Genomic DNA, 25,831 nt, shown 5'->3' with positions numbered 1-25,831 from the left:
GGCATTAGGTAGGGGTCCCAGCAAAGGCTCACAAAGCAAAATCTTCATGGTAAGAATAAGAGGAAATGGTGGAGTCATTCAGTTCTGGGTTCAAATTCTTGGCGCATCATGTACTTGCTGAGAGAACCTAGTAAATTGCCTAACCTCTCTGGTTAAGCCTCATTTCTCACCTCTTAGCCTCTCCTACTCTACACTCCAGCCACACTGAACACTCGGTTCCTCAAACACGCATTGCAAACAAGAAAAATGTATCACTTCTTGGGGCCGGCCCCGTGGCTTAGCGGTTAAGTGCTCGCGCTCCGCTGCTGGTGGCCCGGGTTCGGATCCCAGGCACGCACCAACACACCGCTTCTCCAGCCATGCTGAGGCCGCGTCCCACATACAGCAACTAGAAGGATGTGCAGCTGTGACATACAACTATCTACTGGGGATTTGGGGGAAAAAAATAAAATAAATAAATAAAAAATTAAAAAAAAGAAAGAAAAATGTATCACCTCTTGCATATGGTGTTCCCTTTACTGAGAGTGACCCATTCTCCAAGTGCCCACACCCCACACTAACTACTATACTCTCTTCCATCTGGCCAATTCTGGCTCTTCCTGCAGAGCTCAGCTCAGATGTCATTTCCTTTAGCAAGCCTTCCCTGACCACTCAGCCTGCCTTGTGCCCCCAGGTAAACCTGAACTGTCTCTGCTATAGCACTTACCGTGCTGTATTGATGTTCCCTATTGACCGCACACCCTCCAGAGCTCCATACTTTTTGTGACTGTAGTTTCAGTACCTAATGCCTCATGGCTGTTCAGTAAATGAGGTTAAATATTATTGACACTTTGTTGGCTTTAAATGGTTGGGCAAATGCACAGGGTAGGCATTAAATGAATATTTGTTGAGAGGAATGGAGCGGAGTGGAATGGAATGGTGAAAATTCTTTCTGATTATAATGATATTTAGCAGCATTATCTTACAGGTCCACAAGATGTCAGTGTTTCTACCTGAGAAAAAGTAATGGGGCAGTCTGAGATTAAAAGCCCTCCCACTATCTGATGCCAGAAATTGATTTAAAGTGAATATTGATATAGAAATAATAGAGATTGATTGATTTAACCGAATAGGCAATGTATGCACATGGTACCAAATTCAAAAGAGTATGCAGTGGAAAGTAAACTCTCTTTTCCTCCCTACTTCTCTCCTCTATCCCTCAGCCCCATTTTGCCCATCCCAAGGGCAGCTATTTTTATTATCCTTCCAGAGATATCCTAAGTACATGACCATATATTGAAACCATGTACATTGAGAATACATATTTTTTCAAATAACACCAATGATTACATGCAACGCAAGCGTTCTGTGCCTTGATTTTTTTCTATTTAAAATACCTCAGAGTGTTTCACATTAAAAGAGATAGGATTACTTCATTTAAAAAAAATAATATTGCACTGTTTAGCTGTACCCTAATGTATTTAATCAATTTCCTGTCGATGGATATTCAGGCTGTTTCCAATCTCTTGCTACTACAAATATCATGAAACATTCCTCATTTTACACGTGTGCAAGTATATCTATATTTTAAATTGCAATATTTAGATATTGTCAGTTAGCCCTCCACTGAGGTTGCACCCATTTATACTCTCACCAGCAATATGAGTGCCTTTTTCTTCACAAATTTGTCACAAAGAGTTGTTATATATATACCTATACTTAAAAATATATTTGCCTATCTGAGAGGTGAACCATATCTCATTATAATTTTTAAAAACACTTTGAGTATAATTGACATACGATAAACTGCACATATTTAAAGTGTAAATTTGATCAATTTTCACCTGTGTACCCCTGTGAAACCATTACCACAACCAAGATAATGACCATATCCATCACCCCCAAAGGTTTTCTCGTGCCAGTTTGCAATCCCTCCCTCCCACCACCCTTCCTCCCCTCTCATCCCTGTGCAACCACTGGTCTGCTTTGTGTTACTATAGATTAGTTTTTATTTTCTAGAATCTTATATAAATGGGATAATACAGTGTGCAGTCTTTTTTTGTTTATCCAACTTCTTTCACTCAGCATAATTATTTTGAGATTCATCCATGTCATTGCTCCTATCAATAGCTCATTTCTTTTTATCACTGAGTAGTACTCCATTGTATGGATATACCACAATTTGTTTATCCATTCTTGTGTTGATAAACATTTAGGTTGTTTCCAGTTTGTAATTATCACAAATAAAACATTCATGTACAAGTCTTTGTATGGACATATGTTTCTATTTCTCTTACTTAATTACCTAGAAGTGAAATGTCTGGGTCATATGATAGGTGTATGTTTAACTCTTAAAGAAACTGCTCAACTGTTTTGCAAAGTGGTTGCATCATTTTACAGTCCTATCAGCAGTGTATGAGTGTTCCGGTTCCTCCATTCTCACCAATATTTGCTATGGTCAGTCTCTTTAATTTTAGACATTCTAATAAATGTGTAGTAATTCTCCGTGGTTTTCATTTTCATTTTTGTAATGAGTAACAGTGTTGAGGGTCTTTGCATGTGCTTATTTCACTTTGGCAAAATGTCTATTCAAATATTTTTCCCATTTTTTAAATTGGGTTGTTTTCTTCTTATTGAGTTTTGAGAGTTCTTTTTATATTTTGATACAAGTCTTTTATTGGATATATGATGTGCAAATATTTTCTCCCCCTCAGTGGCTTCTCTGTTCATTCTCTTAACTGTTGCTTTTGAGGAGCAAAAGTTCTTGATTGTGAAGAAGCCCAATTTATCTTTTTTGTGTGTGTGTGAGGAGATCAGCCCTGTGCTAACATCTGCCAATCCTCCTCTTTTTCTGCTGAGGAAGACTGGCCCTGGGCTAACATCTGTGTCCATCTTCCTCCACTTTATATGGGACGCTGCCACAGCATGGCTTGCCAAGCAGCGCGTCGGTGTGCGCCCAGGATCCGAACTGGTGAACCCCGGGCCACCGCAGCGGAGTGCGCGCACTTAACCACTTGCACCACCGGCCGGCCCCTATCTTTTTTTAATGGATTGTGTTTTTGGCATTGTATCTAAGAAATCTTTGCCTTACTCAAAGTCACAAAGATTTTCTCTGTGTTCTTCTAGAAGTTTTAGAGTTTAGGTTTTACGCTTGGGTCCATAATCCACTTTGAGATCATTTTTGTATAAGGTGCAAGATACGGATCATTATACCTTTAATTTGTACGTTTCTTATCATGAACGTGGTTGAGCATATTTTCATCTGTTTAAATATAATTTGTATTTTTCTTCTCATGAGCTCTTTGGTCAAGTCCTTTGTTCGAGGCTGCTAAGTTTGGTTGTGCAGTTCACGGAAGTGGAAGCAGAAATCTGGGAGGACACTGCTCACCTAGCCATGCACACTGCGCAGGGGCCCCTATTGCTAATTCATCCCCAGGGAGCTCTGTTCTTTACTTTGGACAAAGGCCCTGTATGAGCTACACAGACATTGTCCTTGTCCATTTAGCTCTTCTATTGTAGGTCTTTTTCATATTTTACAGGAGTTCCCTGTTTTACTTAGCCCTTCATCACTGTGGTGCAAATACATTTTTTCCCCAGGTTGTCATTTATATTTTTCACTGTTTATGGTATTTTTCTATCAGAATTATTTTTTGTAGAGTCAAATATATCAATCTTTTCTATTGTGGGTTTTGAGTTTTGTGTCACACCTAGAAAGCTTCGCCACTCCAGTCATTTTTAGAAAAACTTTATGTTTTCTTCTAATATTTTTATGGTTTCTTTTTTCACATTTAAATCTTTTGATTCAGTAAACATTTACTTTGGTGGAAAGGGTAAGATAGAAATCCAATTTCTTTTTTTTCCTATTGGCCACCCAGTTGTCCCAACACCATTTACTAAATAATTCGTCTTTTCCCCACTTACATAAAATGGCAGATTTATCATAAACAAAATTCTCATTCTTAGTGTAAAAAGTAGCCATGTTACTCTGCCCAGAGGCTGCATGTTACACTTTGATTCCCTGGGAAAGAGACAGATGACAAGAGAAGGAGGTGATATAAGAGATTTATTTAGCAAAATATTTTGTGAGCTTGCTTTGGGTTAGTGCTTAAGAGTTCTAGGCTTACAATATGGTATGAAAAAATCTGTTTTGATAGCAATAACCTTGATCATCAGGGAAAGAGTAAATTATATTCACTATCTTCTATTTGTTAATACAGGAAAGTGTGCAATGCATTTGAGAAAAAATAATGCAGAAGATTTTTCACACACACTCCTACATACGTAGACACAGCACACACACACACACACACACTCGTTTCCTTCCTCAGAAAAGCAAGCTCTGTAATGGCTAAGAGTTTGGGCTGTGAGTCAGACTAACCTGGGAATACTAACAGTATCTAACCCATAAGGTTAATGCAGGGATTTAGTGAGTTTGTTCATATGAAGTGTTTATCAGCACAGAATAAATACTCAGTATTCAGTAGCTGTTAACTTCTTCTATTTGTGTAAAATGCTTAGATAAATTTCTCCAAGATTTCTCAAATGTGGTTTACATGCTATGATTGGGGTATTGTGTCTTCATTGACTACATTGATCACATGAAAAACATGTCCAGCAAACCTGGGAGAAACTAATCTGAGCCCTTATATAATAATAGCCAGATGCAGGTAGGTTATTTAGCACAGTGGCTGGAACATAGTAAATACTTAATAAAATTTAGCTGCTATTATTACTAATAAATCAGTTTATCTCAGTTATTCCAAAGAAGAGCTGTGGGAGAGTGGGCATGGAGACAGTGGTATGGCATATCCAGTAGGATCTGCAGGAAGTGAAAGCTATGTCTTCAGATCCTACGCATTAACCACTAGGCACAGTGCAAAATATATTTAAAAAGGTCTTTGACTCATGAAGACTAACCAGATGGACTATTTATGAGTCACTCCTGATGTCTGAAGGAATACTTTACTTTTTAATTGTGTCTTTTGCTACTGTTAACCAACTATATAATTTCTAAAAAAAAATTGTTCTCAAGGATTTCCACTGGAATATCCAGAGAGGGTCTAGGGCTCTGGCCACCATCATCCATGCAAGTGTGAAATTTCTTTGGGAACTCACATATTTTACCTTTAAAAAAAGCATGCAAATTTTGTATTTTAATTCATACTATAGAAAGCTCTTTGAACCGAGTGATGCCTACCCAAAACAGAGAGGCAGCACGATGTGGAGGAAGGAGGCTCTGGAATCACACAGACCAGGACTGGCATCCTAGAGCCATCACTCACTAGCTGTATGACATGGACAGGTCACTTAATCTCTCTGATTAAGTTTCTCCATCTGTAAATGGGGAGCAAATTCTCACTTCATAGTTATCGTCAGAATTAAATAAGAACATACATGCCTTCTCTGTGCCACACACTGTGCAAAGTGCTTGGGACACATAAACGAGTAAGACAGGGACCCTACCCTCAAGGTGTTGACTCCAGTGAGTCACCTAACATGGTACCTGGTGTACAGTAGGTGCTCAATAAATATTTTGTTGATGGACTAATAATAAATAGATAGTATATCCTTAATGCATGTCAGTTTCTTCTCCATTTCCCCTACCTGTCCCATCTACCAACTGATTCTGAGAGAGAAATTAAAGTATATTTGCTTTAAAAAAACTTTATATTTTGAATTAATTTTAGACTTACAGAAAGGTTACAAAAATAGTACAAACAGTTCCCTCTCATCCCCCACCTCACTTTCCCAACATTAACATCTTATGTACCACAGTACAGTGATCAAGAACAGGAAATCAACATTTGTACAATGTTATTAACTAAACTATAGAATTTACTTGAAATTTATCAATTTTTCCACTAACATCCTTTTTCTGTCCCCAGATCCTGTCCATGATCACACAGGTACTTAGTTTTTATTCTGCTTACTCTCCTCCAGTCTTTAGCAGCTCCTCAGTCTTTCCTTATCTTTCATGACCTTGACACTTTTGAAGAGTACCGTAGTAGACAGAATTCTAAGGTGACCCCTAAGATTCCCATCTCTGGGTGTACATGCTTTGTACACACCTTGGGTGTAAGCAGAACCTGTGAATATGATAAGCTATCACTCTCATGATTACATTACTTATCAGTTGGTTTTTATTGATGAAAAGAGAGACTACCTGAGTGGGCCTGACCTAATCAGGTGAGCCCTTAAAAATGACTGGGCCTTTCTTGAAGTCAGAAAGATTACAAATGTGAGTGGGTCTAAGAAGTTGGTCACATGGCAAAGACCTGACAGCAACTTCTAGGAGCTGAGAGGTTCCTGCCTGCCTACAACCAGCTAGACAATGGGGACCTCAGGCCTACAGCTGCTAGGAAATTATTTCTGCCAACAACTTGCGGGAGCTTGGAATGTAGTTTTCTCTAGTTGAGGCTCCAAATGCAAATAGAGCTGGCCGACACCTTGATGTCAGTTTGTGAGACCCTGAATAGAGGACCCAGCTAAAAGGTGCTGGACTTCTGACCTACAGAAACTGTGGGATATTAAATGGGTGTTGTTTTAAGCTCCTAAATTTATGATAATTTGTTATGCAGCAATAGAAAACTAGTACAAATATTGATCAGTTATTCGTAGAATGTCTCTAAGTTTGGGTTTGTCTGATGTATTGTCACGATCGGAGTGAAGTTATATATGCTTGGCAAGAATGCCACAAAAATGATATTGTGTCCTTCTCCTTACATCGTATCGAGGGATTGATGATGTCTGCATGTCTTATTACTGGTGATGTTTACCTCCATCACTTAGTTAAGTTGTTGTCTGCCTGGTATCTCCACCATAAAGTTTTTGTAGTTGATAAGTATCTTGCAGGAGACATTCAAGACTATACAACTCCTGTTTGTCCTCAAACTTTTACCCGCTAATTTTAGCATCATCTGTGGATCTTGTCTGAAATATTTATTACTTGGTATTTGCCTAATGGTGATCTCTATTTCCCTCTTCCTTCTACATTTATTAATTCAATTTCTACTATAAGGAAGAGCTGTCTCTTTCCTTATTTCTCCCCCATTTATCTATTTATTTATTTGATTATTTATATCAGTATGGTATAATGGATATTTGTTTTACCCAATGGAATAAAAACCCCCAAACTTTCATTATTTTTTGCTTAATTGTTCCAGGTTTGGTCGTTAGGAACTTCTTCACTTTGGTTCCTGTGTTCTTTTGACAAGCTTGAATCTGATTTTGAGCCTTTCCTTACTTTCTGGCACACAAGATATTCCTGGCTCATCTTGTGTTTTCCCTGCCTTAGTCCTGGAAACAACCATTTCTCCAAGGAGAACTGGTTAATTTTATTGTAGAATAGTGTTTAGATCTGGGTGCTAGGTGCATTCTGTGTTTGGGGTGTCATTGCTTCTAGACTCTCTCTGGGGACAGAGATCAGTGATATATGGAATATACTAACCCATACGTACTTACATATCTACATTTCTGTATTGACCTATCTGTATATATGTTTTAAAACCATGAGTTTTCACTGATACCTCTAATTCCAATTAAGTACCACAAGGTTCATTTTAGCTTTCTCTTTCCTTATTTATAACTTCTTTCTCCAACAGTGAAAAGCCCAGCTCTCATTATCTACTATCTATTTACACATTTGTTTAAAAATGCATATGTGTTCTTGTTGTTTTGTTTTGCTTTTCAGGAGAAGCGTTTTCCTCCGAAGCCTATAGAATGGCTTCCCTCTCTACTCCAGAGGTAGGCGATCACAGCAACTGCATTGATCTCTCACTTTCTGTCTCCTCCTAAGCCCCACTCCAATATCCCCTTGTCACCTCATTACAAACTAGATGAAGCTGGAGTCCTCTGTTCCCCAACCCAAGAGCTAGACGCTCAGGGCCAAGATAGGGTAACTGGAACCTGGTATAAGTCCCTGCTTATAAGTCCCTGCTTTCTGAGCAGACCCAAAGGAAGTCATCCTGATTTGAAGATCTTTTAAAATGTTAGCAATGTGACCTAGGGGTTTTTGAATTGGTTATTGAAGATCTAGAATTCACTCTGAGTCCTGGCTGATTCTAATGGGTATTCCCATCCTCCCCCACTATTTCCCACTCAGCCAGACATGGATCATTTAACCTCTCAGTACTCCCTAGCAAATGCTGATAGTGATTCAACCCTGCCTTGCACCCCTCATGGATGTTATTTGTGAAAATCAAATGAGAGAATCAATGGGTACGTGCTTTGAAATTACGCAGTGCTAAGTAAGCTGAAGGGCCCCAGAAAGTGTCTGCAGCGAGAGAGTTGGAGCTCTGCACACGCAGATGCACTCGGTCTTGTGACTCACCCGGTAATGGGAGCTCAGGGCCTGCCCCTCCTGCTGTGACCAACCCGAGTTGGGAGGCAGAAGTATTCTAAGAATACAGGGAGGGTGAAGCTGCTATATTGAATGGAGTGGCTAACGACAGGATGTCCTGGGCATCTCTTAAAATAAGAAGGTCAAAATGCTTTGGCTATTGAGTACTTTAAAAATATTCATTCATTCATTCAACAGCTATTAGCTGAATGCCTTACTAAAGGATGAAGAAATGAGAAACTCCATTTCTGCCCTCAAGAAGTTAACAGTAGAGAATCCAACACACCCCTAGAGCAGGGAATACAATGATAGCTGCCATCTCTTTGAAGACCTACTGTGAGCCAGGGATGGTGGTGGTCTACATATTATCTCACTTAATACAAGCAATCATCTTGATGGTAGGTATTATTATTTTTGAGAATAATGAGGAAATTAACAATCAGAGAGCTAAGAGAGTTTGTTCAAGGTCACACGTAGTAAATCAAGAGTCAAAACCAAAATCCACTTCTGCCTGCACTCAGGAGCTTCTATTCATTCCCCCACGTTAATGAGGTGGGGGTAATAACCCTTTCACTGAACGAATATTTATTGAGTAGCTCTTCTTGTTCCAGACATTGTTCTGGGTGATAGTGATATAAAAGTGAAAAAACAAAGTCCCTGTCCCATGGGCTCACGTTCTACCAGAGAAAGACAATAAACAAATAAATATTTAGTATGTCATCTGTAAGCGCTGTGAAGAAAAATTAGGCAGGATAAGAGGGATGGAGGAAGGCGAACTGCTTTTTAAAATAAAATCGTCAGGGAAGGCTCTGACACTGTCAAGTTCGAGCAGAGAGCTAAAGGAAGAGCGGGAGTAAGAGACAGGACTGGCATAAAGAAGAGCTTCCTCTTTCGCCTGCCTGTGGGTTCAGTCTGGAAAAAGAGGGGGCGAGATGGGGGTGCAGGTGTTGGGCTCGGAGTTAGAAGACCTGTGCTTTATTTATTGATTTATTGGCAAATCTTTTCACCTCTGAGCCAAAATTCCCTTCCCTATAAACGGGAATACTAAACCTTGCGCAGCTTCCCGCACACAGCTGCCACGAGGATGCGATGAGACAGCCCACGTGACAGCACTTTGAAAATGACACAAGTGAGAAAGCAAGACTAGGAGTCAGCTCTTCAACCGAAAGGAAGTCTCTGTAGGAAAATAAAAAGGAATTCCTATTTCAGGTGCACTGGTTACTCTAGACATCTTTCTTTTTGAAAAGCTGTCCCAGGCTGAAAAGAGAAATAGGCTAAAAGAAATAAGCATAAGTTTCACAACAGGCCTCTGCTGAATATTCCTGTTTAAATTACACTAGTCAGAAATTGGCTCGCGTATTTTATCTAAACTTGGAGAGGGGCTCTGGGATTCGAACCTCAAGTCTAATCGCCACGACATGGCATGGCATTTTCCTTCTCACCGCGCCCCCGACCCGAACTCCATTTCCCATTATGCCCCGGGCTCCCTGCAAATTGGCAGTCATTGTGACGCGAGTTCCACGGCCTTCTGGGAAGTGTAGTTTATTTGTTCTCCAGCTGCGGAAAGATCTATGGCTGTGGACTACCACTCCCGTGAGGTATTGCGTAATTCCACCCCATTCGCGGCGTCTTCGAACGCGCCGCGGCGGCCATGTTGGACGTGGCCAGCACAGGGGCCGGCACCAGGGGGTAATCGAAGTAGCTGTCACGATGCTGGGGTCCCTGGTGTTGAAGAGAAGAGCTCCGGCGCCGCGGCTCCTCCTCCAGCTGCTTAGGTCCTCATTGCTCCGGAGCCATGGAGGTCACTCCGGCCGGAGCGTGACCACCGGGGGCCGCGGGGAGCCGCAGTGGCTGAGAGCAGCCGTCGGGGGGCGCCCTGGAACATCGCCGGCCTTGCTCACCCGAGGAGGGACAGCCACCGGGGGGCGCCAGGGAGGACGCACAGAGACCCAGTGCCTCGCAGCCGCCGCCTGGGGACGCCTTCCTACCCCCGAAGAAACACTCCCAGGACAGGACAGCTGGAACGGAGTCCCCAACAGAGCCGGACTGGGCATATGGGCCCTGGCCATGGCGCTGGTGGTTCACTGTTACAGCAAGAGCCCGTCCAACAAGGGTGATTATTGGGACAGTCTGGGTTCGAGGAAGGGAGAGGCGGGAGGAGTGTCCTGACTCCGTATCTTTGGAGGGTGGGAGTTGCTTATCGATTTAGACTAGCAGAGCCTCAGTTTTGGAGGGACCCAGACATCATCTGGTCATAGAGCAGGGTGTTGCACTGGAGAGCTCAGTCCCTCTGAGTTGTAGAATTTCCCATCATAGGTCAGCCTCCCTTCTTTGGGCATCACTTTGTCCATCTGTACAGTGGGAGCACGGGACTAAACATCTAAAATTAGAGCATAGTTCTTTATGCTCTAATATTCCACCTGGTCCAATTCCTCCTTTAAGAGGTTTCCAGGAAACCGCCGCGTGGTTTAAGGGCAACCACTAGATGGTTTAGAGAAGTTGGCCCCCTAAGGTGGCATAAGACAGGAAGAAGAGACTTGGTTTCAATGCCAGCTTTGCCTCTGCTCACACCTTGCTCCTCTCTGGTTTCAGTTTCCCCACTTACTCAGTGAAGGATGATTTCTCAGTGCTCTTACAGTGCTGCTATTCTGACTCCTCTTGGAGTTCAGCAGCCTGGGTCTGTCTGTCAAACTCCCAGGGTTTTGCGGTGCCTGGGCTCAGACATGAGATGATGGTGCCATGTGGGGCAGTTGGCAGGAGAAGGAAGTTGGCTCTGCAGAGACCCAAAGCAACCACAGGGGCTGGCTGGCCCAGTTTGGCATCTCACCCGGGTGCATGGAGCTAAGCAGGGACTAGGAGAGCCGGCAGAGAGCCAGACTTCTGGCCTACTTGAGTCCAGGCACTCAGGTTCCCGGTTGTTCCTCAGGGGAGGAGACTGAAGCACGGTGTTCATGGATTCCATATATCCGAAGCTCTGTGACTTTGGAGCAAGAGGGGGACTCCCTGACATTCATTTGTTTATTTAGCAGGATGTGGCCAGCTGTAAAGGAAGGCCTTGGACTTGGAGCAGGGACACCTGGGATCTTGTTTCGGTTCTACCTCTAACTCCCATTGTGACTTTGTAGTCTTGCTCCTCCTCACTGGCCCTCTGTTTCCTCATCTACAAAATGAGGATGTTGAAATAGAGACTAGGGGCTCTTCTGGCTTAGGTGTGCTGTGATTCTATAACTTTCAGCAATTTTTTGAATACCCTCTGTGTGCCTAGTTTGGGGCTAGGTGTGGAACTCCTAAATTAACACAAAGTCAGTTAAGGGGACAGTGCAGGCAGTTAGGCCTGTGGGTCTAGTGAGTGGTCTGAGTATGTGTTGTTGGGGGATCAGAGGGCCAGCAGGGTCAGGAAAGCCTTCCTGGAAGATTGGAGACTCCTGCGCGGTGGAGAATTTGAACTTGAGTTCTGAAGGATAAGGTAAGAGATGAAAAGGAGAGGGACACTGTGAGCTCCATGAGAGCAGGGAGTGCATCTTTTCTTTTTTTCAGGTTGATACCAGCTCCTTTCCCTAATACCTTCACACTGTTTGTCCACCATGGTGTCTGGAACTTAGTAGGGACTCAGTAAATGTGTCTTGATTTGGATTGTATTCCATGCAAAGGCTTCAGGGAATGAGGATAAGGGAGTTGCAGGTCAACATGGTGTGTGCAGGGGCTACCAGGATTGCCAGCCTGGTTCGAGGACAGGTCTTTGGAATAAGGTGAGAGCAGATGGAGTGGGGTCTGGATATCAGGCAGAAGGGTTTGGAGGGGTTGAAATTTCTCCTGTAGGCAGTGGAGAGCCATGGAAAGTTGAGGAGCAGGGAATGTCCTGAGGCCAGCATGTTTAGATGGACTGGGGAAAGTGTCCAAGGTCTTGCCTTAGAGGTTCTTGGGGGCTCTGGACTGGACTTTGTGGCACATGAACCCCAGCAAGGAGACCAGGGCCTATTTACCAGAAGAGATAATGACCCAAACCATGACCAATTCCAACCCTTCTGACTTGCCAGCTACTCTGTCCCCTGACTTGGAGTTGTGAGCTGAGGCCCTCAGTGCAGTGTAGTAGATACTACCCTTTAGGAGCCAGGAGGCCCCAGTTCTAATCTCAGCTCATTCCTCACTCTCTATGTGACCTTGCAGAGGCCACTTCTTTCTGAAAAGTGAGGGGAGAGTGGATACAGCAATATCTGAGTAGGGCTTGTTCCCCTTCCACCTGGGGGCTGCCTATGCATGCCTGGGTGTGTGGTTGGAGAACAACTCGGGAAGATAACCAAGAACTGGCCCTGGAGTCTAGGCCAGGAGGTGGGGTGGAGGCATATGCCTATGTCTGAACCATAGAACTGGTTTGCATATGCATGATAAGGTAGGTATCTTAATCCCTATTGTACAGGTAGGGAAACTGAGGCTCGGGAGGTTAGACGAGTAGGCCAGCTCATACAGCAAGTAAATGGCAAAGTTGAGGCTGGAGCCCAGGTCTGTCTGCCTCCAGATCCTGTTGTTTCCACCCTGCTCCAATGCTGCCCCTCCTGTTTCACTGGGTGAGTCCCTTGGCTGGACTGAGAGCTCCCTGAGGCAGGGCTGGGTACGAATCTGTCCAGTGCCCAACAGTGGAGCTAAGAACCAGCTGGGCACAGAGTGTGCCATGGGCATTTTGTATTGGACTACATATTTGAAAGAATTGTGACTCTGCTGTTGACTTTTGAGATTTTTCTGAGTCAGGCAGTTTTCCTTGGTGGCCACAAGGTGGTGCCAACAGCCTGCAGGCTGCCCTGGCCAGACCAGTCTTAGCATTGCTTTTCTGCTAGGCCTGGTGATTCCTAAGGGATTGGAACCCTCTGCTTTGGGTCTCCTTTTGCTGGATATGGCATGGGGGAGTTTGCAGATTTTTCAACCATCATTTCATCTCAGTATCCTTTGAGGCTGGCAGGGCAAGGATTATTGTCCCTGCTTTATAGTCAGGGAGCTGGGGTTGAGAGGGAAAGGGGCTGCCCCAGCACGTGGTAAGTAGCCCGCAGGGTGTGTTGGAGCCAGGTCTCTGACTCCTGCTCGAGGCTCTCTTCACTCTCAGAGGGCCCCACGCCCCTGCCTGCTCCTCCCCATCCTGTCCCTCCCGCTGGGTGTGTGACCTGTGACATCAAGATTTAAAACTGGGCTGAGATACTGGAGTTGAGAGAGTGGGGCCAGGTAGGCGAATGATTAGTGACAACAGTGATGGTCACATAAACATATTATACAGAGCTGTATAGCTAATGCAGAGTGAAGGGATTCACGCATTGAGCATTGACTATGGGCAATGCATGGGGCTAGCACTTCACCTGGATCCCTGTGTGACAAGAGGAGTTAAGAGTTTGGGCTCTCTAATAGAAAGATGTGGAGGACAAGTTGTTAGCAGTGGATACCACGTGGGCAGGGGATGATGAGCTTTCTCTGTGTATATCTTGGCATCATTTCACTTGTTAAAGCCCATGTTTCTGAAGTGCTTCCACTTCCACTGTCTTACTGGGCCCTCCAAGCAGCCCTAGGGGGTAGGTCCTGGCCAGGGATGTGACCAGTGCCCCCTCTCTCTTCAGATGCAGCCCTGATGGAAGCTGCTCGCACCAACAATGTCCAGGAAGTCCGCAGGTGAGTGTTGAACCCCCAGGCCTTGCTCTCCCGCACAGGAAGGCTTCAGTGGAGTGACCCCTTTCTTTGGTGATGACTCTGCCTTGGAGGAAATCCTCACGCTAAGCTGGGAACTGAACCCTGTGACTTCCGTGTAGTCACCGAGTCACCTGGGCTCCTTGTCTAAAAACTATTAGACAGTTTAAGGTGGAGAGTCAGCACCCATATCTTTTCTGACCCCAAACATCCCTGGATCCTTCCACTGTTTTGTTATTCACAGGGCATAGTTTGGAGTCCCTCCACATTCTGTGGGTTCTTCACTGTGTCTTCCAATTTGTTCTTGTTTCTCTGTGGAACTGGCCATGTGTTATTGCTTATTGCCTGGATGCGGTGCAGGGGGGCACCCTGGAAACGCTTGGGCGTTTGGGAGGGAGCTGGAAGAGACCTTTCTGCCAGCTCTTCTGGGGCTAGAAAGGCCTTCACGCAGTGCTGGGGTACACATGCTGTGGGCCCCTGCCCAGGGGCTGACTGCATTTCTCCAGCCTCCATGGCTCAGCTGGGCCCCTGTGACTACTGGCTGGTTGGATTTGAGGCTTGTTTTTGGGCGGGGGTAGGACTCAACTCAGGGCTCAGCCTGGTGCCAGGGGCAGAACAGAGTCTGTGTCCAGGATGGATGCTCAGACTGAGGCCAGCATAGGGCATCAGTGTGGGCTGTTGGTTAGGGGCAGAGGTTTTATTCTTGGTGAAACTAGTGGCCCCCAGTGGGCCTAATCTTGGCATTTTGGCCCAGTCTATAGAGCTAGGTGGCCATAGGACACCCTCCCTTCCCTGCCACCACATCCACATATTAGACAGGAAGTCAGGTGTTGGAGTGGCTATCCCTCACCCAGTGCCACACACCCTTGGTGCTCGTCCCCACTCCAGCTGCCTGAATGTATAGGAAAGTGTTGCAAGGCAGCCACAGCCCCCACCAAGACTTACTGCTTTGATTCCCTTTCATTTGATCTGCAGCATTATTATTGATTCTCAAGGGTGCTTTTGAGTATTAATGTTCAAGGCTTAGTTTTTAATAAACCACTTTTCGAAATATGGGCTGGGAGTTGTTTCGTAGCCAAATAAATATGATGGAGCAATAGTTTAACAAACATGTGACGATGCATCTTAAAAACCAAGCACAGATGTCAGCTCGTTCTTATAAGAACCATTCATAACTGTAGGCTGTGCGTGGCATCTCCATGCCCCCAGAAGCAGATGAGCCTCACTTCCTTCTGCTGCAGTCCAAGGGAGCGAGGGGGCAGAGCCGGCTGGGCCCCCTCCCTTCAGGCCTTTGCTGACCCTGGAATCACCTGTCGCTAACTGCTAAGGGCTGCCAGGCTGCTGCTTTCCTCCTGCAGCCCAGTGTAGGCAGTGCATTTGCAGAGCAGCATTGCTGTGAATCCACCTCTCCAGCATCCAGGGGAGGCTGAGTTTACCCTGTTCCATTGAGCCCCCGAGTGTTGATTATTTTAGCTCTTTCAAATACACGTTTTTCTTTTTGTTTTTTTGTTTTCTTTTTGTGAGGAAGATCAGCCCTGAGCTAACATCCATGCTAATCCTCCCCTTTTTGCTGAGGAACATTGGCTCTGAGCTAACATCTATTGCCAATCCTCCTCCTTTTTTATTTTTTTTTCCTCAAAGCCCCAGTAGATAGCTGTATGTCATAGTTGCACATCCTTCTAGTTGCTGTGTGTGGGACGCGGCCTCAGCATGGCCGGAGAAGCGGTGCGTCGGTGCGTGCCCGGGATCCGAATCTGGGCCGCCAGCAGCGGAGCGCGCGCACTTAACCACTAAGCCACGGGGCCGCCCCCAAATACACGTTTTTCTAATAGCGATTAAACACCTGCCCACAGAATACAGAAAGTGATTGAATTTACGGTGTATGTGTGACTCGGAACATTTATTCTTGCCTGTTTGGATAGGGTCTGTAGGGGCCTTTCATGTGTGTCCCCAGTCTCCAACCTTTCTCCTGCCTCCTTTGTCCCAACTCCCCTGGTCATGACTCAGTCAGAATCTCCCTTCACCGCTTGTGAGGGAGTCAAAGATGAGCAAGGCACAGACCATACCCTTCATCATGGCGACCTCTCCCTGCTCTCTCTCCCACCCCGCTAGAAACAAAGAGCAGGGAACAAAGCTGAGCAAAGCCGGGGGACAGGAGCTGCTGGCTGGCTGCTGGGCCCAGTTAACATGTAGATGCTGCTGAGGGGGGCTTGTGCAGGGTTGCAGGGCTGGGGAAGGAGGGAAGGTGATTTGAGAGAAGCTGGAATGTGCAATGCCTGGAATGCCCACGGTAAGGAGTTTGAATTCTTATCCTGTAAGCAGTGAGGAGACATGGGAAGTTTTTGAACAGAGGAATTGCCCAATTTGGATCATTCAGAAGGGTGAAGGATGAACTGAATTGGGGAAAGGCTGAACGCAGATCTGTTAACAGGCTGTTTGAGTAAGACAAATTCAAGATGATGAAGGCCTGAATTAGGACATCCTTCCTTCCCTTCCTTCTTCTCACCCCAAACAGTTCCTGCTTATGAATGAATGAGTGAGCCTCTGCTGGGCATCAGAGATAGGGGGGTGACCCAGGCTCTGGTTTAAAGGAAACAAGCATGTAACCTGTCAATTACAGTTCTTCCTGCTAACAGAGCTAGGCCTAGAGGTGGTGGGGATGGGGAGAGCCTGACCATCCTTGCAAGAAGGAAACTTAATTCCTACAGCAGGTCCTTGTTCAGCCTTTTATGCTCTAGACTCTGCACAAGTGCTTCTTGCTACTCTTGATTTCTTCCTCTATGTGTCCTGGCCCTTAGCTCTGCCCAACAGACCTGTCTATAGCAGGATAGAGTCCCATTATCAATTTAAAAAAAAAAACTTATTCATAGTTTATATATGGTTGGGTCACCATGTGTATGATCTGTATGGTCAATGATATCAGTATTTAGAATAAAACTCAGACCTGGTGATACTATTGTATTGTCCTCTACGCTTCTTTCCCCCTTGCCCTCTCTGGGGCTCTGTGCTATGTCTTTACCTTGACGACCCCCTACCTTCCCTAGCCCCAGAGCCTCGGGAGAGCTCTGGATAGTTAATGGCAGCAGTCTGAGGCTTTTCTGCTCAGAGAGGAGGTGCTTCATCCTCCTCTTTAAGGACCTTCTGGAATCTGCAGTTTCTGGGTCCTGGGCACAGGCCCTCCACACAGACCGCCCTCTGTACTCTGTGCTCATCACCCTTTGCTTAAATCCTCCCAGCCTTCCAGGCTCAGCACAAGTGCTTCGTCCCTGGTGAAGCCTTCTTTGACTCCTCCCAGCTGGGCGTGGTCTCCCCTTCCTTTGCCCCGCACCTCCCTTCTGGTCTGGGAGGGTATGAGGGTCATCTAGAAAGGGCTGTGCCAGCTTGTGGCAGGAGAGGAATCCTTTTGTAGAAGAGAAGTTGGAGGTTGGGTGAGAGAACCAGGGCTGAGTGACAGAACTGAGGAAGCGGTCTGTGCATGAACAGGAAAAGCAGCAAGGGTCATATGCTGACAGAATCAGGAACAGATCAGGAATCCTCACAGAGTATGAGATGATCAAGCCGGCAGCTCTGGACAGCCGCCCTGCCATGTGGGCACTGTTGACCTGCTTTATGTGGTGTGGTGTGGGCCTGCCTGGCTAAAGGGGCAGGGAGGGATCTGCTGCTCGCCACCCTCTGTTCTGTATATTAAGAAGGTTGTGGGCTAGACTTTACCTTAAACCACTGGATTGTGTGCTTCCCCACGGCAGGGGCAAGGTCTGGTTCCCCGCATTTCTTACCCTGTTCTCCAGCACAGTGGAACTTGGGGAGAGTTGCTTTTTACTGACTTTTCAGCTAACCTGAAGCAGGCAGTCCAGGTCCTATTTCCGTACTCCCATTGGCTATATCAGAGGGAGGCTGGGTCCTTTCCTCTATCCTTCCTTCTCTCCCCCTTTCTCCCTGTGTGGCAACCATTTCTTTCCTTCTTCCCTAAGGCACTTAAACCTTGTTAGCACGTTCAACTCTGGCTCTTTAGGAGTGGAGGTCCCCTGTCCCACCTGTCAGCAGCATAAGCAGGTGGCCCTGCTCCTGGGCGCAGCCTAAACCCAAGCCTGGCTTTTGGAATCAGGAATCGCTCACCCGAAACCAGGGCACAGGGCAGACAAGGCACATCTGTCCAGGCCCACGCTGAGTTGTGCGAGGAGCTCTCAGGGCTGGGAGAGGTGAGGCCTCCTGTTCTCCCAGTAGAGATCACATTTCCTTCAGAGCAAACTTGGGTGAAAGACAACACCTCTACCATTTCCTCTCTCCCAGCAAGGAGCTGGGCCCGTCTGCTGAGTGCTTAACTCAGTTGTTCATCAGCCCAAATGTTCTCCAGTGAAGAAAAGCTGGTGGTATAAATCTTGGACTTCAGACTGCCTGCCCTTTTTCTCTAGGATTCATTTGTTCATTTGACAGAAAGTTACTGAGCACCTGTCATACGCTAGGTCCTGTGCTTGGCACAGAGGACACCAGACCAGGCACGATTCCCGCCTTCGATGACAGAGACTGAGAAAGACTGTGGCAATGCACTGTGATCAGTGCTGTGAGATAGGAGAGTACAGGGGCTGCAGGAGCCCAGAAGATGCCCCTAACCAACCTGGGGCACCAGAGAAAGTATCCTAGAGCAAATGGCACCTGGTCAGAGTCTGAAAGTATCAGTAGAGCTTAGCAAATAGAAGGGGAGGGCACTCCAGGCAAAGGGGACAGCATGGGTGGTAGCACTGAGGCAAGCAACAGCCTAGGGTATGGGTTGGGGAGGGGAAATTAGATGCTGTTTGGTGTTGCTGGATCACAGTCCAAGGCCAAGAGGGCCTGGAGATAGGTAGGGACCTGGTCATGGAGGGTGTTGTCCATTTGTCCCTCTGTCACTCCTCTGTCCAGCCTGTCCTCTGTGCCTAGCCCTAGCTGAATTTGTGTTGGTGTCAGCACAACAAGGGAGGAGAAGCAGTCCCTGCCCTGGAGCAGCTCACTAACTCTTTCCCAGGTGAGGAGGGAGCACATGAGTCAAAAATTAAGAACTAGCAAAATAAGGCACAAGTTGCCTACCTTCTGTGAGCCTAAGTAACATGGAGATGATAATACCCATAAACCATAGTGTTGTAGAGTGTTTATAATTAATAATAAAATCATTCATTCAGCCAGTATTTATGAGTGCTTATTAGGAGCTAGGCATTGGGCTGAGTGCTGGAGATGGAGTAGGGAACAAGATTGGCACAGTCCCTGCCTTCATGGTACTTGTAGTCTAACTGGAAGCCAGATGATTAATTATGAAGTTATAATTATGTATTTCAAAATGAAGTACAATTTATCTTTCAACAAATGGCGCTGGGAAAACTGGATACCTACAGGTGTAAAAAATGCAGTTGGAACTCTACCTCGTACCATACACAAAAATTAACTCAAAATGGATCATAGACCTAAATATAAGACATAAACCATAAAACTCTTAGAAGAAGACATAGAAGTAAATCTTCATGACCTTAGGTTAGGCAAAGCCTTCTTAGCTATGGCACCAAAATGCAAGAAACCAAAGGAAAAAAAGATAAATTGGGCTTCATCAAAATTAAATACTTCTGTGTTCAAAAGAAACCATCAAGAAGGTCAAAAGACCCTCCCACATAGTGGGAAAAATTATTTACAAGTTGTATATCTGATAAGAGACTTAAATCCAGAATATATAAAGAACTTTTAAAACTTGACAGTGAAAAGATAGCCCAATTTAAAAATGGGCAAAGGATCTGAATAGACATTTATCCAAAGAAGATACTCAAATGACCAATAAGCATGAAAAGATACTCAACATCATTAGTTTTTAGGGAAATGTAAATCAAAACCACAATGAGATACCACTTCACACCCATTAGGATGGCCAGAATCAGAAAGACAGATAAAAGCAATTGTTGGTGAAGATGTGGAGAAACTGGACCCCTAATACAGTGCTAGTGGGGATGTGAGATGGTGTAACTGCTATGGAAAACAATTGGCAGTTCCTCAAAATGTTAAACGTAGAGTTACATTATGACCCAGCAAGTCTCCTCTAGGCATATAGCCCAGAGAAATTAAAACGTGCATTAATGTACATGGATGTTCATAGCGGCATTATCCGTAATAGCCCAAAGAGGGAAACAACCCCAAAGTCCGTTAATTGATGAATGGATAAATAAAAATATGATACAGCCATACAGTGGAATATTATTCATCAATACAAAGGAATGAAGTACTGATATATGCTACAACATGAATGAACTTTGAAAGCACTATGCTAAGTGAAAGATGCCAGACACAAAAGACCACATATTATATGCTTCAGTTTATATAAAATGGCTAGAATAGACAAATCCATAGAGACAGAAAGTAGGTTAGTGATTGCCAAGGACTGGAGAGGTTGGGCTGGGGAGGAATAGGGAGTGACTGCTAATGGATCCAGAGTTTCTTTTTGGGATGATAAAAATGTTTTGGAGTTAGTAGTCAAGATTATACAACTCTGAACATACTAAAAACAATTGAATTGTACTTTTAATGAATGGAATTGTATGCTATGTGAGTTATATCTCAATAAAACAGTTTTTAAAGAGTGAAGTACAAGACACTTGGGAATCTGACCTTGAGTAGGAGAGGCATGGAGGTGGTACATATCAGTAGGGAAATCCTCTGAGTATGTGAGATTGAGGTGAACTCGGCAGGAGGAAGAGAAAGGTGGAAGACTGTTCAGTTAGAGGAACAGCAGGTGGAAGGCCCTAAGTCGAGAAAAGATGTGAAGAAATCAAGGAATTGCAAGAAGGCCAGTATGACTGGACTCTCGAGAGCAAGGGGGAAAGTGGCATGAAATGAAGCTGGAGAGTTAAGCAAGGACCATACCACACTGGGTCTGTCAGCCATGTGAATAATTTTTATTTTTGTGCCAAGAGCAGTGGGCAACCATTGAAGAATTTTAAGCCTATGTATGAGAGAGAGAGAGACACACACACACACACACACACACAAAGACGTGGTGACATGATCTAGATCTGTAATTTTAAAAGATCACTCTGGTTGCTCCATGGAGAACAGACTGATAGAGAGCCATAGTAGATGCAGAGAGACTGATTGAAAGCAACTGGAGTAGTCTAGAAGAGAGAGGATGATGGCAGGTGGTGATTTGGACTAAGATGTCAGTAGCAGAGATGGAGGAAGTAAGCTAGACAGGACTTGGTGATGGTCAGAATAGTATCAGTGCCTGATACGTAGTACATAATAAATGAATGTGAATGAATGAATAGAATTGGATATAGTTGTTTAGGGAGAAAAAGGTGTTAAAAATGAATTTCAGTTTTCTGGCGTGATCAACTGCATAGATGCTATTGCCATTCACTAAGATGAGTATGCTGGAAGAGGAATGGATTGAGAGGGAAAAGATTATGAGTTCAGTTTTGAACATGTTGAATTTAACATGCCAGTGAGATATTCAAGTGGAAATGTCAACTAGGCAGTTGAATGTATGGGTCTTTCTGACTCTTCCCGCTATACATACCTTGCTGCCTCTCAAAAATCTCAATTATTAGTTTAGAGATGGTTTTGATGTCTTGTTTGAATGGTTTTAGAAAAGAAAGGACTTCATACCAGCCCAAACTTGTTTACTGGATGACTTTGGAAAAAAGTCTGATTTGGTTTGCAGTTCAGGAAATAAGAAAGGGTTGGGTTTCCTTGAGGGCTAAACACATTTACTCTAGCTTTGCATTGATGGCTTGCTTTGGTTCTTGTCTCTGGATGCCCCAGCTTGGGCCTTGAGGCACTTGCTGTCCATGTGCCAGGATTAAGGTGTCCAGAATGTGCTTAGCTACAGCATAGGTAAATGTTCTGCACATTGATCCAGGGACTTGATCTAATTAACAAAACCCCTGGCTGGTAAATACGTTTGGCTGTCTCGGGGCCTCAGAGAGGCTGTCTGTTTATCGATTGTTGTATCATTTTGGCTGAATGGGAAGACATTAATGATGGCATCAGAGCAACCAAAACATCCAGCTCTCTTAACCAGTAAATATGTAAATGTCCTTGTGGCTTGCAGTAGATTGCAACACAAGCTTTTTCCTAGACCGAAGGTCAGGGCCTAACTGGCACCACTCTTGTAATTTGATGCTTGTAGTGAGAGCTCCCAAGATCATCACACCATTTTTTGAATGGTAGAGTGTAACCCACACAGATTTTTGAATGCTAGGATGTTGGAAGGCAGCATAATATTACAGAAAGAATGCGAGATTTTTAGAATCCTGGGTTCCGACTTCTGACACAGTTACTAACTGGCTCTGTGACCCTTAAGTCATAGAACCTCCCTTTCTGAGTCTGAGTTTCCAAATCTTGTTAATGGGGTTCCCACTGAGAACTTTGAAATACAGTTCCCAGTGTTAAGCTCTGCAGAGAAAACCGAGTCCCTTCGGAAGGGTGCAGATCACTCGCTGAAACACTAGGGCTTGCTCAAGTGGCCCTTCACCAGGCAAGCAGTTCTGCAGAGTGACCCAGGGCCTGGCATTCTTTCTGAGGTGTGTGACCTACTGAGTCTCTGCCTGATTGCTTCCTGGTGATGGAAAGCAATTGGGGAAGACTGGATTAGCAGCTTTTTCTGAACTTCATAGGTGGCTGTGGAAGCAGTCGGTCAACCGCCCAGAAGCCCAGTGGAATCAGGTGGTTGGCCAAGCCCATGAACAGAGAATAGCCCGGGCCTGCCAGGGTGGCTTAGGTGGAGAAGGGATGTCCCTGAAAAGGAGTCCAGCCCTGGGATTGAGCCTCTAGTTGGCCCTGCTGCTTCCTGGCTTTGTGGCCGTTAGCTTCCTCAGTGTCCTCAATTGTAAAATATCTTTGTTGATACTTGTCTGATCACCCTCCCAGGATCTGGTGAGAGTTCCAGACAGGTGATCCCTTCTTATCAGAAAATTACTCATCCTTTGGGTTATCAATGTCACCTCTTCCAGGAAGCCTTCCCTAACCCTCCAAGTACCTGTAGATTCCCGTAGCACCCTGTATTTCCTCTGTGATAGCACTTATCACCCTCTCTTGGGGTGGATTATCTGTTCCTTTGTCTCTGTCACAATTCTGTGCGTTTTGGAGGTGACAGACCATTGCTGTGTTGTTCATCGCTGTTCATGTAAATAGTTAGCAAATACTTATTGAATATTGTGTTTTGTAAGTGGCAAAGAGTTAGGCAAATATTAGTAGTTATTTACAGTCATAATAAACCTCTAAACAGAGGACTGACCTCCCTTTGAAAAAACTAAATAAAAGTGGAGAATGCTTCGATCGTTTATTCATTCAACAAATAGTGCTTACAACATGCTGGCACTGTGCTAGGCCCTGATGGATCAGTGGTAAGCCAAAAATGTGTATAGGCCTCGCCTCATGGAGCTTAAAGCCCAGTCAGACATCAGTCATACAAATGTGAAATTACAGCTGTGACAAATGCTGCAAAGGAGCAGTACAGAGAATTCTAAGTGCCTCTAATAGATTTCCTCTGGTCAGGGAAAGCTTCCCAGAGGAAGCTCGAGCTCCGAAGGAACAAGGAGTTAACCTAGGTGAAGAAGGATGAGAAGAGTTTTCCTGGCACAAGGAACTTTTATTTACAAAGACCCTGTGGAAGGAGGAACAATAGCAAGTGTGAAGGACTGAAGAAGGCCAATGGGCCTGCAGCTCAGAGCGGGGTGCCAGGAGCCCAGAGAACAAGCAGCCATTGCAGGGCATTAGAGGCCGGAGTAAGGAGCTTTGTCTTTATTCTGACAGCAGTGGCAGCTGAGTTGGGGGAGGGCGTTGAAGGTAGGGGTGGGAGGAGATTGATATGATCAGCCACCATTCTGATTGCTGAGAAACATTAGGAGCCCATCTGAGTGCCTACCTTGTGTGTGCCTGGATCTTCTTGGGCACTGACCCAGCCACCGCCCTGAGGAAGTGTAGGCCATAGAGCTGCAGTCCCCAGGGCCCCGCAGCAGGGGCAGCTGTCAGGCTCTGTCTCCCCGCCACCTTTGCTGTCACCAAGTGCTGCTTCTCGAAAATGCCAGCTCAATCATGGCCGTAACACAAATCCTATCAACATGGCCTGAACCGGTTGGATTTTTTCCCAAGGAATTTTCCCGGAAACCTAGAAACAGAGAGAAATCCAGGAATATTGAAAACAGTCAAGCTAACATGTTACCAGGCGTACAACATTCACTTTAGCTGCTCGCCTCACAGTTCTCGTTCTGTCCCTGTCCTGTTTGAAAGGCCTTCTCAGAAATCTCACTTTTGAACTTTGAGGCTCTTCTGCCTCCTGCTTCCTTCCCTCTCATCCCTTCTGAGCAAGGGTCCCAGGCCCAAAGTCCTCCTAAGGCAACCAGTGGTTCTCTCCTTGCGACTCTGTCGGTGGGTCTGCCCAAGAGGCTTTCATATCGTTTGCAGGAAGCATGGTGGTAAGGACTTTGGAGTCTGAGAAAACAAAGGTTGCATCCCAGCTGTGCCATTTGTTAGCTCAGTGACCTTGGGAAAGCTGCGTAACTTCTCAAGCCTTAGAGTTCATCTGCAAAGTGGATGATAATTGACCTACCTCACACCATTGCTGTGGGTATTAAATGAGAAAAACCACTTAGTGCTGTGCCAGCACATACCAACTGCTCAGTATGTAGTAGGTATTGTTAATTACACAAGGTTTTTGCCCCCTAATTAGCAAAACAAATTAAAGAATTGGATAGAATTTTCTGGATATTCAATTTTTACCCTCTACATTTTTCTTAAGCAATAGTGTGGGTACTCAGAGACCCCCAGACTAATGAACACAAGGTAAATGAATGTTAAACTCACATACAGCCTATCGTGTATAGTTTTACCACTGCTTTTTTTAGGACCCATATATATTCAGAATTTTATTTCATGTTTATAGCATATTACTTTAATGACATAATTTTTGTATATATTATTTTGTAGATATTACTTGTATATGTATATTATAAAATACATAAAATATAAAATAATATTTTAATAACATTGTTAATATCACTAATAGTAGCTGATGTTTATTGAGTGCCTTTTTTTGAAGCAGGCTTTACATGAGGCTTTAATCACCAAATTCTCACAACTGCACAAGTTATAGCCCCACTTCACAGATGATGAAACAGAAATTTGGATTGCTTGAGTGTTTTGCCTGAAGTAGCCCACCACTTCACTTTCAGATGAGGAGGCTGTGAGGCCTGAAGCAGCAGAGAGGGGCTTTCCCGGGTCACAGTTTCCTCCGGCACTCTTCCAGGCTCAGGGAGATGTTGTCTAGCTAAAGGGAGAACCACTTCTGTCTTCCTTACTGGGAGTCCACAAGATTCCTGAAGATAAACTGTTAAATCTAGACCCCTTACCTGTCCTCCCCTCACTCCACTCTTCACCGACAACACCCCGCCCCCGCCCCCGCCACACACACACTCCTGCCAGCCAAGCCTGGCCTTCCCCTCTGTCCCAGGAGCCCCAGTCAGACTTGGATTCTCCCTGTCCCAAACATGCAGCTTACTCATTCCTACCTGTGAGCCTTTGCAGTGCTTCCAGCTCCAGCTCCACCCCTGTTCTTCTCTCTGTCTAGATCCTACTCATGGTTCATTGCCCACCTCAAGCCCTTCCTCTTCCAGAAAGCTCACCCTCACTAGTAATAATAGCTGTCATTTGTTAAATACTCACTCTGTGTCAGGCAGAGTACTAAATACCGTATATGTATTATCTTCATTTCTTGCTATAGTATTGCAAAACAGATTGTGTTATGTCCATTTTCCAGATGAGAAAACTTGAGGCTCAAACAGATTTAGTGCTTACTGTCTCACAGCTAAGAAGTAGTAGAGCTGTGATTTAAACCGAGGC

At 44.9% G+C, this 25,831-nt stretch overlaps 1 protein-coding gene across 4 annotated transcripts in view; it reads left to right on the top strand.

The window, feature by feature from the left end:
• Positions 1 to 9,979: 9,979 nt before the first annotated feature.
• Positions 9,980 to 25,831, top strand: part of CLPB (ClpB family mitochondrial disaggregase) — a 138,349-nt gene continuing 122,497 nt past the window's right edge. For 2 of the 4 annotated variants that reach the window (XM_087433403.1, XM_004433954.3), the window contains exons 1-2: positions 9,980 to 10,430; positions 13,915 to 13,966. In XM_087433403.1, coding sequence (XP_087289529.1) covers positions 10,028 to 10,430; positions 13,915 to 13,966 — 455 coding nt within the window. In that variant the 5' untranslated portion in view covers positions 9,980 to 10,027. The remainder of the gene's footprint in view (positions 10,431 to 13,914; positions 13,967 to 25,831) is intronic. The other 2 variants (XM_087433402.1, XM_004433955.3) reach the window with 2 other exon arrangements.

Source organism: Ceratotherium simum, chromosome 7 (assembly GCF_057802395.1).
Source record: "Ceratotherium simum simum isolate JZ-2026a chromosome 7, ASM5780239v1, whole genome shotgun sequence".
NCBI classification, from domain to species: Eukaryota; Metazoa; Chordata; class Mammalia; order Perissodactyla; family Rhinocerotidae; genus Ceratotherium; species Ceratotherium simum.
Note: the sequence above shows the minus strand (reverse complement) of the source record. Positions and strands in the feature narration are given on the sequence as shown.